Here is a 15,264-nt window from a genome sequence, read left to right as displayed (position 1 = left end):
TTGCACGTTTCAGAGTGGAAGTGTCCACATGGAGCCTGGAGTTGGTGGGACTTCCCACTGGCTCCGGGCTGCACCTGGGGTTCCAACTTTGAAATGTACGAGAGCCCCCGCGAGGGCTCTCGTACATTTCAAAGGAGGAATGAGGAAGTGCCTGTTGAGTAGTGGATCAAAATTCCATTGACTACGCGACTAGTAAAGTAATCGATATTTAACATCCTTAGGGGGAACTTACACAGAGATTAAACTAAATGGCTTATCTGTAAGAAATAATATCTACTGTGCTTATGGAAAAGCCTTACTACATAAAAGGGTTAAATTAAGGTCAGCAAACTGGTGTTGCATCTGCTTGATGGGAAGGAATAAATTCTAGACTGATCAGAACTAAATCACAAGCATTCAAACTCTAGACATTCAAGTCCAAGGAATCTAAGAACTCATTGTGGTGCACAGGAGGAGCTGGTCTCTCAGGTAGCTAGTAACCCATGCCACATCTGGATTTTTTTTAATAAATCTGAAGGTTGGTTGTCCTTGATTTCTATTCACAATCAAATCTGAAGACCTCTAAGAATTGTTGTGACCTAGCATCTCTGAGGGTATGTCTCCACAGCTGGTTGGCTGGTGCCAGAAGGCAAGGGGCTGTAGAGATATCTACATCGTAGTGAAATTTCCAGGCTCAGGTGTGGTGGAAGAGTCCCAGAGTCTGAGTTCAGATGTCTACACAGAAACAAAACAGCCCTATAGCCTGTGCCCTTTGAGCCTGAGTTACCTGGCATGGGTCAGCCATGGTGGGGTTTTTTGTTTTTGTTTTTGACTGTGTAGATACACCCTAAAGAGAGCAATTGCATTCTGCACCAATTATAACTTCTGAGTTGCATTTACAGTAGTTCCATTCAGTCTGTTACAGGAAACCCATATGTCGTGAATAATAATGCTAGTGGTTAATGGTTAATAATGCTAATGGTTAAATATGCTCTGACTGAGGATGCTCCTGGGTAATCCAGAAGTGTTTCTGGATTTTGAACCAATGTGTATCTCATTTGCATAACAAGGGTAGTATTTACCAGATCTGAAAGAAACAATCTTCATCTAAACCTGGTTTTGTCACAAGGATGTATAGAACACTGTTGTAGACTTGAGAGACTTTTATACCAATACTATCAATTGACTCGGATTCAATATTTCTTTCAGCAGGAGGGATGACTTTGGTGTTTATTTTTAATTGTGAGGAACTAAAATCAATCATTAATATTCTGTAGATTCGTGGTACATTGAAAAGCTGGACCAAACTGTGGTGTGTGCTAAAACCAGGAGTATTACTCATTTACAAAAACCCCCAAAATGGCCAGTGGGTTGGAACAGTGCTCCTGAATGCTTGTGAACTCATTGAGCGGCCTTCCAAAAAAGATGGCTTTTGTTTCAAACTTTTCCATCCCTTGGAACAGTCCATCTGGGCTGTTAAGGTAAGTGAACAACCATTCTTAAAGAAGACATTGAAGAATGTGTCTGTTTCCAGCATTGAATAGAAGCAGCCTTACACATAAAAGGCACTGTGCTTTTCTCTACAGTTACCAGTGTTCTCTTTCTAACTATTTTTAAAAATTTAATTCTGTAGTTTCTACTGCTGTACTTTTCATCCAAAAAGTAACTGTGAATTCCATGTTTGATACTGTCTAGATCACTTTTTGGTTACATTAGTAGAAGAATGTTTGGGAGCCCTTTAGCAATAAATAGGATGCTATAATCTTTCTGAATGGCATATAGTGCAGTGATCTCAAACTTCATTTACCTTAGGGCAGGGGTTCCCAAACTTTTTGACACGGGGACCAGTAAATCCATTCACGAGCTTTCGGAGGACTGGTAACATTCATTTGCATATTTGCATATTCATTAAGCAAATTACAGCTATGCAAATACAGTGTTTTGGGTCCTCCCAAAGCCCCCAGAGCCAGCTTTAGCAAAGCTTTTGATACAGCCACCCACAATATTCTTACCAGCAAGTTAAGGGAATATGGATTGGAAAAATGGACTGTAATCCAATAAAACCCTGCACCACCACATCGTGTATTGAAAAGGGGCTCATTTATTTTCAGAAAGCGGACACTATCTTTGTAATTTTTTATCCATATTCTCATTCCGGATGCTGAATGCACCAGGTTCTCTCCATTCTGACACGTTGTAGTGCCTTTAAACCTCACTGTCAGCAGTGGGGATATTTAAAAGGCACGGTTTTTCAGTTTTTATTTAGGATCTGCGTGCGCCCTGAACTGTCCTGCTCACCGCTGGCCGATTCTTCCCCCCCCGTCAGCTGATTCTCTCCTGGCAAGCCCTGCTGCCCCCGCGAGCAGGTTTTCCCCCCTCCCCTGACCCAGCCCCTCTGCTCCCACCCCCCCCTAGCCAGCCCTGCTTCTGCCAGCCAGTTCCCCTCCCGCCCCGGTCCCCTCCACGCGATCTCCCCTGGCCGGTACCGGGCCACGGCCCATAGTTTGGGAAATGCTGCCTTAGGGACAGTACCAGTCTGTAAACCCTCCTAGTGGGTGAACAGGCACCCTTTCTGGCAGAGCTCCAGGGAGAGACAGGAGTTTCTGCACATTTTGTGTACAGTAATGATGAAGACCCAGCGCTCTGAATTTATCAAATGATCCGGACTTCAGGGTCAGAAGTGGGTGATATCTATTGGCCATTGGAGATGGTGGTGGTACTGATTAGGGAACAGGACAAAGATGATGACTTGAAACTTCAATAATTCTCTACTGCACAAGAATGAACAAATGCCATTCCAGCTCTCAGCACATTGAAAACGGACAATATTATCTCTTCCAGGCTTACAATTTGACCTACCTTAAGTTAAAATTTCCCATTCTCCAGCTTATCCAGAATTGTGTTAATCTGATATAGCCCTGGTCCTAGTTAGACCAGATAAACAGTGTTTTACTAGATTATTTTATCTCCTAACAACCTAGTAATGGACAAGGAGTTCATTATACTTCACATTCTACATCTGACGCACAGCTGTTCCATGTCACGTCTCTCACTGGTGATGGAGAAGGGCTAACTTTCTTAAGACCAGGAAAATGATAATCAACTGTTGTCTGTTTGCAATCTTATCTTTTCTTACTATGAAACACTCTAAATATTAAGATTTATAAAAACCTAGTTGTAGATTTCCTATAGTCTAAAACCACTTAGGAAGAGTTTTTTACCCTCCCAATTTCTCATGGTTTATTTGCTGCACATTGATTTCCCCATTCCCTTACATAGCTATGTGGATTTTGTGGTTAGTGTACACTTTTAAGTCACCTTTTTATGTGCACTTCCATCAGAAAGGTTGTCAACAGCTATTTGACTGTGGGACCTAACTCTGCAAAAGATGATTAATCAGTCTTGGGCGGAGATCTGCATAAATCCAGACTAATTTCCTAATTGCTTGACAGAGAGTGGTGGATTTATTTGTTTCCTAAATAATTTAGAAATTAGAGGACATTCCATACAAGATTTTAACTTTTATTAAGATAGATCAAATTTGAAACCTGAATGAGGTGGTAATGTCCATTTTCAATGTGCTGAGAGCTGAAATGGAATTTGTTCGTTCTTGTGCTGTAGAGAATTATTAGTTTTAGTTCAAGTCCATATTAAAGTTTGAAGTGGTCTTCTTTATTCTGTTCCCTAATCAGTAACACCTGTCTGCTAATCAAACTAGATCTAGAGGGAGGCAAACTTTCATCAGGATAGCAGCAAGTAACTTTGCTCTCTAATAAACTTCCTCCATTAGGTTCACAAGAGAACAAACTTACTTCTAACAAAGAGCAAGACTTGTTGACACCCAAGTTGGAGAGAGACCACCACTCATAACTATGTATACAAGATGGATAGGTGCTGCAAGAGTCCTGCTTTTCTGTGAGCATACTTTTCATAGCATCTGGTGTCTCCATCTGGCAGACTAGCTCCAGATTACAACAGAAAGGCACACACAATCACTTATCATGCTTCTTTGATGTTATAGTCTTTCAGTTTACATTGTATAACTAATAATACCCACTCTACTGTCTTTATGCCAGCATGAGACTTCAACACACTAGTTGCTTGATCATCCTTCAAATACTATTTTAAATAGTATGCCACTATACAATTGCATTTCTGAGTCTCAATCAGAGAAGCTGAAAAAAGACTGCAAATAGATTTACATTAATAAATTGTGTTTTTAAATAGTCTTCATCCACACCCTTATTGTTCGCATTCCTTTTGTACTCACTTTCCACCAGCATTCATGACATTTAGTTTTACTGACAGGAATGTAGAGTCATATGTTCGTGTACAGAAACAGAATTTCAAATTTACCCATGATGAAATTTATGTGTGAAGTACTTGTATCATCCTCCAACTGGGGAACAGAAACTATATACTCTGTAACTTCAACATAGCTCAAATAGTGAATATCAAAGACTTTTCAAAAACTATTTGCAATCAAGCTGTACGTTTTTTAAAGTAGTGTCTAATGCTTTCAGAAAACCAATCAATATTGAAATTTACAGTATACATTAGATACATTAATGTATTTTCAAGCAGTTACTGCATTATCAAAGCGGTTCATTTGTTCAGTTGTTGACTGCAAATTGGTCATTCAGCTTTTACTCATTGTACTTCGAGTATCTCAGCATATCACCCTTTTTTCACACCAATAAATGGTCTTCATCCTTAAATTATAGTACTGTAGTTTGATACAGAACAATTAATGTATCTAGTATACCCCTAAATTGGATTCCAGGTAACGTTTCACTGAAAGATTTCTGGCCTCAGACTGCTGTCTGTAGCCTGGCCAACTTATGATTTTACACAGTACCTCAATATTGTTCTCCATAGTCAGGCACTTCCTAGATCACTTACTCATATTGCTCGTAATATCCTGAGTCTGTTATCTGTGCTTGGAGGGTTAGTAGTTTTTCCTATGTGAAAAACTGTGTGGCTTCTGCCATAGTCTGACTTTCAAGTCCCTATCTTATATTTGGGAAGAAGAAAAATTTACTCTACATTTACCCACCAATCTCTTTTGTCTCAAGTCTGAGAACTTTCCTTTGGGGGACAGTTCTTGTTTTTAATCTTTTGAAGTTGGAATTCAGAAATTCTTGGCTGTGGTTAAGACCAGCACTAGCCTGTGTACATTGCTGCTTTAACCTTGTGTGTATTTGGGAGGGTGTTATAGCTGTTCCAGGTGTTTGCTTCTAAAAACAACTATAATCTTTGAGTGATGGTCCTTATTGTATTCCACTGTAGTATACACATGTGCACCAGGCACCCAGAGCCAGAGTAGCATCTGTTAGGTCACACGTGCACTTGGGCTCACCCTATGATGCTGCATTTCCTCCCACTGGGAGTTAGCATAAATGCAAAAAAAAAAAACTCTGTTTAACCCCTACACAATCTTTGGAATTCATTGAGGCAACCTTGAATTGTATTATTGCAAGAGCATACTTGTCCAAGGACAGGTTCTAGACCATGAACTAATGCAGACAACCTTTATCAGGTATATGTAGGCATTCCCTTTCCTTCTTCCATTCCAGACATGATCATTATTACAGGTGAGTCCCTGTTTAATTAGGGAGCCTACATGAATAACTACATAGCACAAAGTACTTGGATATCTTGACAGACCAGGATGCACATCAATATCCTGGGGTATGTCTACACTAGCTCAGTAGTTCGACCTAGGTAGGCAAATGAGGGCAACCGGAGTTGCAAATGAAGCCCGGGATTTAAATATCCCGGGCTTCATTTGCATCTTCCTGGGCGCCGCCATTTTTAAATCCCCCTTAGTCCGAACTCCGTGCCCACGGCTACACACGGCACGGAATAGGTAGATTGAATTAGATCCTACCGAGCTAGTGTAGACATACCCCAGGAGTTGTGAGAAGTCTGGAAGACATTCAAAGCCTTCCTTCCATTCAGCTGTGGTCATCTTGTCCTTACAATGTTATAACCAACCTGAGAACTGTTTGCTTCTCAAACAAACAACAAATGTGTTAATCAAAAGATCCAAAGGTTGCTACTCCCAGGGCAATTCTGTACTTCTTTCTTGGTCAGACGAATTATGCCTTCCCTCAGCTACTGCTCCTACCATGAATGAGTTCTATGCAAAATCTGCCAGGATTGGCTGGTGTCATTCTCATCATTACCCTTTACTGACTCAGCCGTTTCAGTTTTCCAATCTCCTATGCAGGTCATGCTGAATACCAGTCATCCTTCCAATGTTTCCTGAGCTCCTGATCCAGGAGAACAGCAAGATCAAGTACCTAGTCTGTATCTGCTCCACTTCAGGGCTTGCTATTTGGATAGGCAACATCCACAGAATATTTGGTTGTGGAGTGAACCCAACCCAACTTTGTCATACAGGCTTTTTAATAGTTGGAAAGACTAGATTAGATAGTACTAGCTAAATGGAGGCACTTTGCTTTTTGAGCTCATCAAAGGAGCATTCTCCTAGAAATTGCAAATGTTTCTTTTATCTTGGACTGTATCCTCGCTGAAGACGACAGGCCTGCCCATCATGCTCCTTACGAGTTGATTTGGTGTCAATCTGTGCATAACATCCACCTTCTCCGATTGCTTTGTCTTTATTTCTCAGGAGATGAACAGATTTTGGAATGGCTTAATCAGAAACCTATTCTCCACTGGGACATGAACCTTGTTCTTTCAGTACTCCAGAAATCCCCTTTGACCCTTCAGCTTTTTGCTCCGTTTTCTTTTCGGTACGGTTGCTTTTCTCATGGCCATTACCTTTCCTAGAAGGATTGAGGAGCTTATGATGATGGTAGATTCTCTTTCCACTATATTGAAAAAGGGTGAGGTTTCTTTGCATCTACCTACACCCCAAATTCACCTCAGAACCTTACCTGATTGGTTCATGTTCCGGTGTCCTTTCCAAAAACTACACATTTTCAAGGAGGAAAGACTCCACTTTTTTTCAGCAAGTCTTGGCCTTGTACCTGCAAGAAACACAACCAGGAAAAATGTCACCATAGTAGAAAGAATCAAGGGGACATGCCATTTTCTCCTGGACACTCTCCAAATGGATCTCTGGCTGCATTCTGCGCTGTCAGCTATTGAACCTTCTCCCCTCCCCACCCTCAAGGAGGTGAAAACTTGTTCCACGGGAGCACAAGTAACAAACGTGGCTCCATTCCATAAGGTGCCCTTCTTCCTTGATATCTGTAAAGTGGCAAACTGGAGGCTCTCTTCACTCATTTGCTAGACATTATGCCCTGGTGCAGGACTCCTCACCTGATGCCTCTTCTGGGACTGCAGTTTTCCACTCAGCTCTGCTGGCTACATCCTCACACCTTACTCCCTGGTATTATGTATTACTCAAAGAAGAAGAGGAAGTTACTGGCCTGTAATGGAGATTCCTTGAGCTGTGTAGTCGCTGTCTATATTTCATTACCCTCCCTCTTTCCCAACTGCCTTGGATTTTCTGTGATTTGCAGTAGAGAGAGAACTGGAGAGAGTTGATCCAATTCATCCTTTATCCCCTTGGGTGGAGGCATAAAATGCGTTGGGATGCATGCATGGACTATCTGAACTAGGTTTAAATTCTCCAGCTCTGGGTGCATGCATAATCCACAGTGGAATACAGGTAGGAACCATACATCTTTAAGAACCTGTTGTAGGTCAGTAATGTCCTCTTTACTTGCTATTGCTCAAACTTTTTTTTTAATTTCATCTTCTAAACTAGCAGTTTCTCATTAGATTCATGGGTAGAATTCTGCAACCCAAGACCCAAATGGGTCTTACCAATTAGGCTAATTTGACTAATACAAATACCTTTACCTATCAATTTTCTTAACTCCTCTAACTTAACTTTTTTTATAGTGGGCTCTTGAGTGGCATTTTCAATGCTTTATCCTCTAAGCACACTTGACAGAAATAGAAATGTCTCTAGGAATAACACTGGTTAAAAGCTGCAGCTGTTTACAACATTTCTTTAGAGTTTAATGAGATACTGTATCTGGAGCTTTGCATCTTTTGCCATCATTTCCTGTTTGGAGACAGTAGCACACACTCCTGCTGATTTGATGGCACTTGGAATTGATAGCAGTGAGGGTCATAGAAGTACCTGAGGGTATGTCTATACTAGCCCCCTAGTTCGACCTAGGGAGGCTAATGCAGGCAATCGAAGTTGCAAATGAAGCCCAGGATTTAAATATCCCGGGCTTTATTTGCATCTTCCCGTCCGGGCGCCATTTTTAAATCCCTCTAGTCCGAACTAACTGCCCGCGGCTACACGCGGCAGTCAAACGTTAACTCGAACTAAGTCCTTAGTTCGAGTTAACTGGAACGAGGTGTAACATGATCTTGGTAACTAATTGACCATTCATTATCAGTGGGAAATAGGTCAATGGAGGGATGATAGGAGTTACTATAGAGAACTTTCTGGGTGTCTGGCTGATGAGTCTTGCCCACATGCCCATATGATCGCCATATTTGGGGTCGGGAAGGAATTTTCCTCCAGGGTAGATTGGTAGAGGCCCTGGAGGTTTTTCGCCTTCCTCTGTAGCATGGGGTACAGATCACAGCTAGAGGATCTCTGCATCTTGGGGTCTTCAAAGTATTTGAAGGCTTCAATATCTGAGATATAGGTGAGAGGATTATTCTAGGAGGAGTGAGTGAGATTTTGTGGCCTGCACTGTGCAGGGGGTCAGACTAGATGATCACAATGGTCCCTTCTGACCTTAAAGTCTGAGTCTTGTTTTGTAATCTGACTTCGGGGAAGAGGCAAGGGTACAAGGTAAATTAAAGCCATGAGCTGACTAATTTTAGAAAATGAACTAGAATAAACTGAAGATCGTAATCTTTGAAATGTGGTTCCCAGCTTAACCCCACTTTAAGAGATGTGTCTGTTGAGGGAATCCAGTGAAAGAGAGCAACTCATTTACAGGACTTGTATCTTCATTAGTTGTTACTATGAGGGTAGATATTCCTGAATTGTGATCAGCTTGTGACAACACCAAAATAATGTCTGTTATATCTGTTTTATATATTTCTAGGGTCCTAAAGGCGAAGCAGTTGGTTCTATAACTCAGCCATTACCCAGCAGTTACTTGATCATTCGAGCAGCTTCAGAATCGGATGGTAAGTTTCTTATGGATTTTTTCATTTTGAAAGCGCATGCTTATTAGATTCATATTATTCCATTTTTCTCTTACAGCATCCTAATGACAGCTCCGTAGTTCAGTTGAATGTACTCGTTTTATTCGTTCAATATATTAAACAGCTATAATGCAAACATTTTTATTTCCTGATATGAAGCAAAGTTTTAGTAGTTATAAATTTTGACTAATTTAAACATTTGAACCCACTTAAGAGACTAACTCTGCCCCATAGAAGATATGCTAATCCACTTTAAGTGGCAAATACCTTGAAAGATTCTAAATTAGAACTTCAAGGCCATTGTGTAACTTTGGCAAGTAGCTGCTATACGCCTATGCTGTTTAATTAACTTACCACTGCAATACACATTTTATATAAGCCTTATTATCCAAAGGGATCTAGCCAATTTTAAAATCTAGTGAATTTCAAGAAATGAATGAGAAAAGTAGTTTCATAAGCTATTTGTTCTAGGTTTATTTGGGTTTATAATCAATTTCTTATTTTTCAAATGCTTTTTGCTCGTTTTACTGTGAAAAGACTCCAGAAAATTGGCCAAACATGGCAAATAGTGAAGATGGCTATACATAAATGAAAGAATAGACAGGTTTTTTCCCCTCTGATCTTTCAGCTATAATCTTCAGTCTAGTCCAGTGGTCTCCAACCTTTTTAATCACAGGATCACTTTTTCAAGTGAAGTGCAATATAAGATGTACCTCAAACCCAAGTACCCTGGCCCCATGTTCTTCCTGCCCCTTCTTTGACATCCCACCACTTCTTCTTTGAGGCCTCACCTTGCTCACTCCATCTTCCTTCCTCCCCCCATCCTCACTCACTTTCACCAGGCTCGGGAAGAGGATTGGGGTGCAGGCTCTGGTCTTAGGCCAAGGAGTTTGGAGTGTGGGGGGAGCTCCTGGCTTAGCCCAAGGTGGGGAATTGGAGTCCAGGAGGGGTTTCCGGGTACAAACTCTACAAAGGAGTTTGGGTGCAGAGGGACTCACGTCTGAGGCAGGAGGCTGGGTGTAGGAGGAGATTCAGGGTTGGGATGGGTTCAGGGAACAGGCTTTGGCTGGGCACCGTTTAACTGAGACGGCTTCCAGGTGGTGGAGCAATGGGGTTAAAGCAGGCTTACTCCTTCCCTGGCCCTGCACCACTCCTGAAAACAAATGGCATGTACAGCAATGGCTCCATGCGCCGTGTGCTGACCCTTCTCTACGGACACTGAGCCCACAGCTTCTACTAGCCACGGTTCCCCATTCTTGATCAATGGAGGCAAGGACAGCATGTGGAGATCCCCTGCTCTTCCTTTCTCAAGGGCTGCAGGGATGTGTCAGCCACTTCCAGGAGTAGCTGGGATAGTTACTCCATCCAGGACAGGTTAGGCATTTTAGAACTCGCTGCTCAAAGAATTAAATTTAAGCATAAGAGTGAAGTGAAAATTATAAAATGCACAGACCAGTCCAAAACCAAAAATAATCCACTTTGCAAGCAGTAAAAGGAGTAACAACAACCCCCCACGTACATGTTTTGGGTCAGGAGATGAGTGTGAAGGGACAGTATGTGTTTGTGAGAATGACAGACACAGCCAGTGTGTGAGACAGATTTGCATTGCCAAGCTCCCTCCATCTCCTTCTCTCTGTGTGGAGATAGGGTACAGAAGTGGGAGCAGAGGTGACACTCTGACATCAGAGCCTTGCCTCTTTTCCCTGCCCCCTGCACAGCAAGCAGGAGGCTTCCAGGGGGGCAGCTCCAAGGCAGAGGGCAGGAGCAGTATGACAGTTGGTGGAGGGGCAACTGATGTACCAGAGCGTGATAGCTTCCTGGCCAAACCAGTCAGGATCACTTGTGGGAGTCTCCAAGATCTACTGGTTGGTGAACACTGGTCTAGTCTATTAAAAGTTCTTCAGGTGTGCCAAAAAATAGGGACAGAAAACAGAATAGGAATAGTGGTTTGTTTTAAAAATGGCAAAAAAGTTAATGATTAGGTGCTCCGTGGTTCTGGTCTAGGACTGGTTGGTGTTTAGTCCATTTTTAGCACATTTTACAATGGCAAAATTTGCACGTGACAGAATTAGTAACAGACAAAACTGGATAAAGCTATAGAGAAGATTAGAAGGATCTAATGAAGTTAAGTGATAAAGCAGAGTAGCTGATAAAAATCACTGTTGGGAATGCAGGAAATGGTACATTCATTACTTTAACTTATTCCTGTCACATACCAGATGGGTTCTGAATTAATTGGAGGTGGAGAAGTTGGTGATGTTGTGAACTAGTCAGTGACAATGTTTCCTCATTATAGTTGTAAAGTTAAAATGTAAGGATATCTAAAGAATGGAATATCAAAAATTATTCAATTCAGACATGTTTCTTTGCAAGCAGATGCTTTTAAGAAAGTACTGAAGTTTTACATACCATATTTTCCGGCGTATAAGGCGACTGGGCGTATAAGACGACCCCCTAATTTTTTAGTTAAAAGATAGGGTTTCGTTTTATACCCCAGCGCCCCTCCGCCTCCTTTGTTCCCGGTGTCCCTGGTCTGCTGGAGACGGTCCCCAGCAGACCAGAGGCACCGGGAGCAAAGCCTCAGCAGTGGCGGGGTCCCGCGCCTCTGAGGCTTTGCCAGAGCAAAGCCTCAGAAGCGCGGCACCCCGCCACCACTTCGGCTTTGCTCCCGGTGCCTCTGGTCTGCTGGGGACCATCTCCAGCAGACCAGGGACACCGGGAGCAAAGCCTCTGAGGACGCCCCGGCAGCGGGACAGCCCCGGCACGCCTGGGCTGCCCTGCCGCCGGAGCCCCTCCGCGGCTTTGCAAAGCCTCGGGGGAAGCCGGCGGCCGGGCATCCCAGGCGCGCCTGAGCTGCCCACCGCTGGAGCCCCTCTGCGACTTTGCAAAGCCTCGGGGGAAGCCGGCGGCGGGGCATCCCAGGCACGCCCTTTGCAAAGCCGCGGAGGGGTTCCGGCGGTGGGGCAGCTCAGGCGCGCCTGGGATGCCCCGCCGCCGGCTTCCCCCGAGGCTTTGCTAAGCCGCATACCGGCGTATAAGACGACCCCTGATTTTGGGGGGATGTTTTTTAACATCAAAAGTCGTCTTATACGCCGGAAATACGGTACTCACAATCAGGAACAAAAATATTGTGAATGGGAAAGGAGAAGCCAGTATAGTTCATTCTCCATGTTTGAAAGTTGAGTGTATTGTGGTTTAACATAATAGAGAAATACTAGGGAGCAATAGAAATGCTTTAAAGATAGTAACATTTTCTAAGTGCTTATCTGGTCAAAGGAGCAGGAGAGTGGTTGTCTTCCTGGACAAGGTGGAAGATGGGAGATGATTGGCAGGTAAAGAAGGGAAGTGATGCTCTGTTTCAGGAAAAGGCATGTCTTCTGTGGCTTTGTCTATTATAACTAAGGCTAAGATTTTTGTCACAGTTATTTTTAGTAGAAGTTACAGACAGATCATGGGCAACAAGCAAAAATTCAGAGCTGTGACTTTTACTAAAAAAATAATTATGGCAAAATAGGGCGTGACAAGTCCATCACCAACCATTGCTGTTCATGGTGGCTGGGAGCTTTGGAGTGCTCCTGCTATCCCACAGAAGCAACTAAGAGTAGTATCAGGGTCTCCACATCACAGCTCAGAACCTTGGAACTGTGGAGCCAATAATTGAGAGTCACCAAGCCCTCCATTGCCATCCAGAGACTGCAGTGGTTGGGAACTGCAGGGGCCTCCTACCACAGCTAATTTGTGGGACTGGGAGCTGCAGAGGCCCTGCATCACTTGCAGCAGCTGTGAGCTCCAGGGTTGAAGCAGAAAATGTCATGGAGGACTCTAGAAGTCAAAGATTCCTTGACTTCCATGACCTTTGTGACCTAATCATAGCCTTAGTTACAACATTCTGGTCTGTGGCCTTGCTAGTCCTAACTGGAAGTCCCTTTCACATCTAGATAGGGAGTGTTTTTTATATTTTAGGACTGGAATGATATTAAAATGCAAGTCACAAAGTGTGGAGTAAGTGTGCATTTACTATTCTAGTATGTGTGTTTCAAACGGAAGGTAAATGTGGACCCTAAATTCACTATTGTAAAGTGAACAATATCAAATTATATTATTAAAAAGCATTTGTCTTTAGGCAGGTGTTGGATGGATGCTTTGGAACTGGCTTTGAAATGTTCTGGTCTGCTTAAACGTACAATGATTAGAGAAGGTAAAGAGCATGATTTGAATTCGTCAGCAGACAGCACCCATGTTTCTCTCTATGGTTTACTACGTGCTACCAACTTACCCAATACAGAGACATTTCCGTAAGTAGATCAAACCCTTAATTTTATTCTTAGAAGAAAATTACGAAAACTCTTAAATTGTTTGAGCAGATCTTTGAATCTGAAATGCTATCAAAGTGGTAACCTTTTTCATATTGGGATTTATTTTGCCTCCTAATGACTCATACAGCTCTGCAATTATGTATTGTTTTTTAAAATCTTCACATTTCAAACCTGCAGATGTGGGTGCCTTATTTGATGATCTTCAAATGGATCTGCATGTACTTACTTAGGGGTACTTGGTCACTCTGAGGTGCCTTGCTATAGAACCATCTTTTAGTAGTGTTAACGAGGGATGTAAGAGAGTAGTCGATTAGTTGACTATTTGCATTCCCACTCCCACCCCTCCGCTGCCTGTATATCAAAGGCAGCAAGTGGAGGGGGGAGGAAGCCGACTTAAAAGCTGGTTCCTCCCCAACAATGTCTCAGCCCCTGCACCCCCCCCCCTGTTGCCTCTATCAGAGGCAGCAGCCCCTGTCCATGGGGAAGGGTCCCAACTCCCCGCTGGGCAGCCCCAGCTCAGTCCCGGCTTGTGCTGGGACCAAACTCCACTGCGGCTCTGCAATTTATAAGGCAGTAGGAGCTGGGCAGCCTCTCTGGTCTCTCCCCCTGCCACCCCATCCCCAACCCAGCTTCTACGGCATTTTAAATTGCAGAACCGCAACAGGGTTTGGTGCCTGACCTGGCGTGAATCGAGACTAAGTCGGGCTGCCTTCCCCTATCAAGTAATTTAGTCCATAAAAATTCTGTTGACTATTCAATAAAATAACCTAATTTTAACATCCTTAGTATTAAATAAGGTATTCTTGTGCCTTTTATCCCCACCCTCCCATGTCACACCATGTCAAAAACAAGGCTAGAGAGGGTCAGAGCACCCTCAGCTGGAGCTTTTTTTCTTGGATAGTTACTGTTAAGTGTTAATTTAGTCAGTCAGTGATTTTTTTTTCCCTTTCAGTTCTGTTATGGCAGAAGTGAAGGAGCTAGGTTTTAGGAGATGCGTTTCCTGCTGAGCTGTCTTCCTTGCACACATTGGCCACATGCAGTGTCAGCTGCTTGGGGGAGAGACATTTTCCTCCTGATTGGTTGGTTGATTAGTTGATTATTTGTTTGATGTATGTGTAGGATCTTAACTCCCCGAGTCCAGAAGGACAGGGAGACTTACCTGCAGCTCCTATTATGGAAAGAAATCATGAAGTCAGACCCTCTGGTTCTGAGCAGTTCTCCAACTAAGGTTGCAAATGCCTGTTTCTGCTTCTGTTACTCCCACCAACAAAGGACCAAAGGGTTCCACATCTCTAGGTGGGACCAGACCAGTCTCTTTGGCTTTCTTAGTTAAGACACTGAAGTGATTTGAAGCCAAACCATGGGTCATCTAGCCATATAGTGCTTTCTGGTTCCAGAAGAGACTGAGAGCTGAGCCACCCTCACTGGTGCCATACTTTGTACCTCGCAGCTTTCTGATCCTGGCCCTGCCACCAGAGGAGTTGTTTGAGGATCAGCTTTGAAGTCCAGTTATAGATGTAGGAAGTTGGAATCTATCAGTGCGCTAGAACCAGGGGACATAGTGCGTTTGGTGCTGTCTCTCTTGGCACTGAAGAGAAAGATGCATAAGGACAAAGTGGCCTCAGCGAGCAGTTTTGGTTCCTGTGCATCAGAGTTGTCAGATTCACCGATTCCGATGAGGATGCTATGTCTCCAAAACTAAGACTTGGTCAAGTTTCTGCATTAGTAGCTAGTGAGCTGCACTTGCAAGTAATGCTGGATCTAATACTAGCTCAAACCTTACAGCTGTAGTTTGGTTTTCGTTTTTGGC

The 15,264-nt window shown here is 43.1% G+C and overlaps 1 protein-coding gene across 7 annotated transcripts in view; it reads left to right on the top strand.

Annotated features, from left to right (window-relative positions):
* OSBPL8 (oxysterol binding protein like 8) overlaps window positions 1-15,264 on the top strand; it is a 157,837-nt gene that overhangs the window by 103,016 nt on the left and 39,557 nt on the right. For all 7 annotated transcript variants that reach the window (XM_075932114.1, XM_075932119.1, XM_075932151.1 and 4 more), the window contains 3 exons: window positions 1,257-1,460; window positions 9,036-9,120; window positions 13,262-13,433. In XM_075932114.1, the coding sequence (XP_075788229.1) occupies window positions 1,257-1,460; window positions 9,036-9,120; window positions 13,262-13,433 (461 nt within the window). The remainder of the gene's footprint in view (window positions 1-1,256; window positions 1,461-9,035; window positions 9,121-13,261; window positions 13,434-15,264) is intronic.

Source organism: Pelodiscus sinensis, chromosome 1 (genome assembly GCF_049634645.1).
Source record: "Pelodiscus sinensis isolate JC-2024 chromosome 1, ASM4963464v1, whole genome shotgun sequence".
In the NCBI taxonomy this organism is placed as follows: domain Eukaryota; kingdom Metazoa; phylum Chordata; order Testudines; family Trionychidae; genus Pelodiscus; species Pelodiscus sinensis.
The sequence above is the reverse complement of the archived record's forward strand: the minus strand, read 5'-3'. Positions and strand labels throughout refer to the sequence as shown.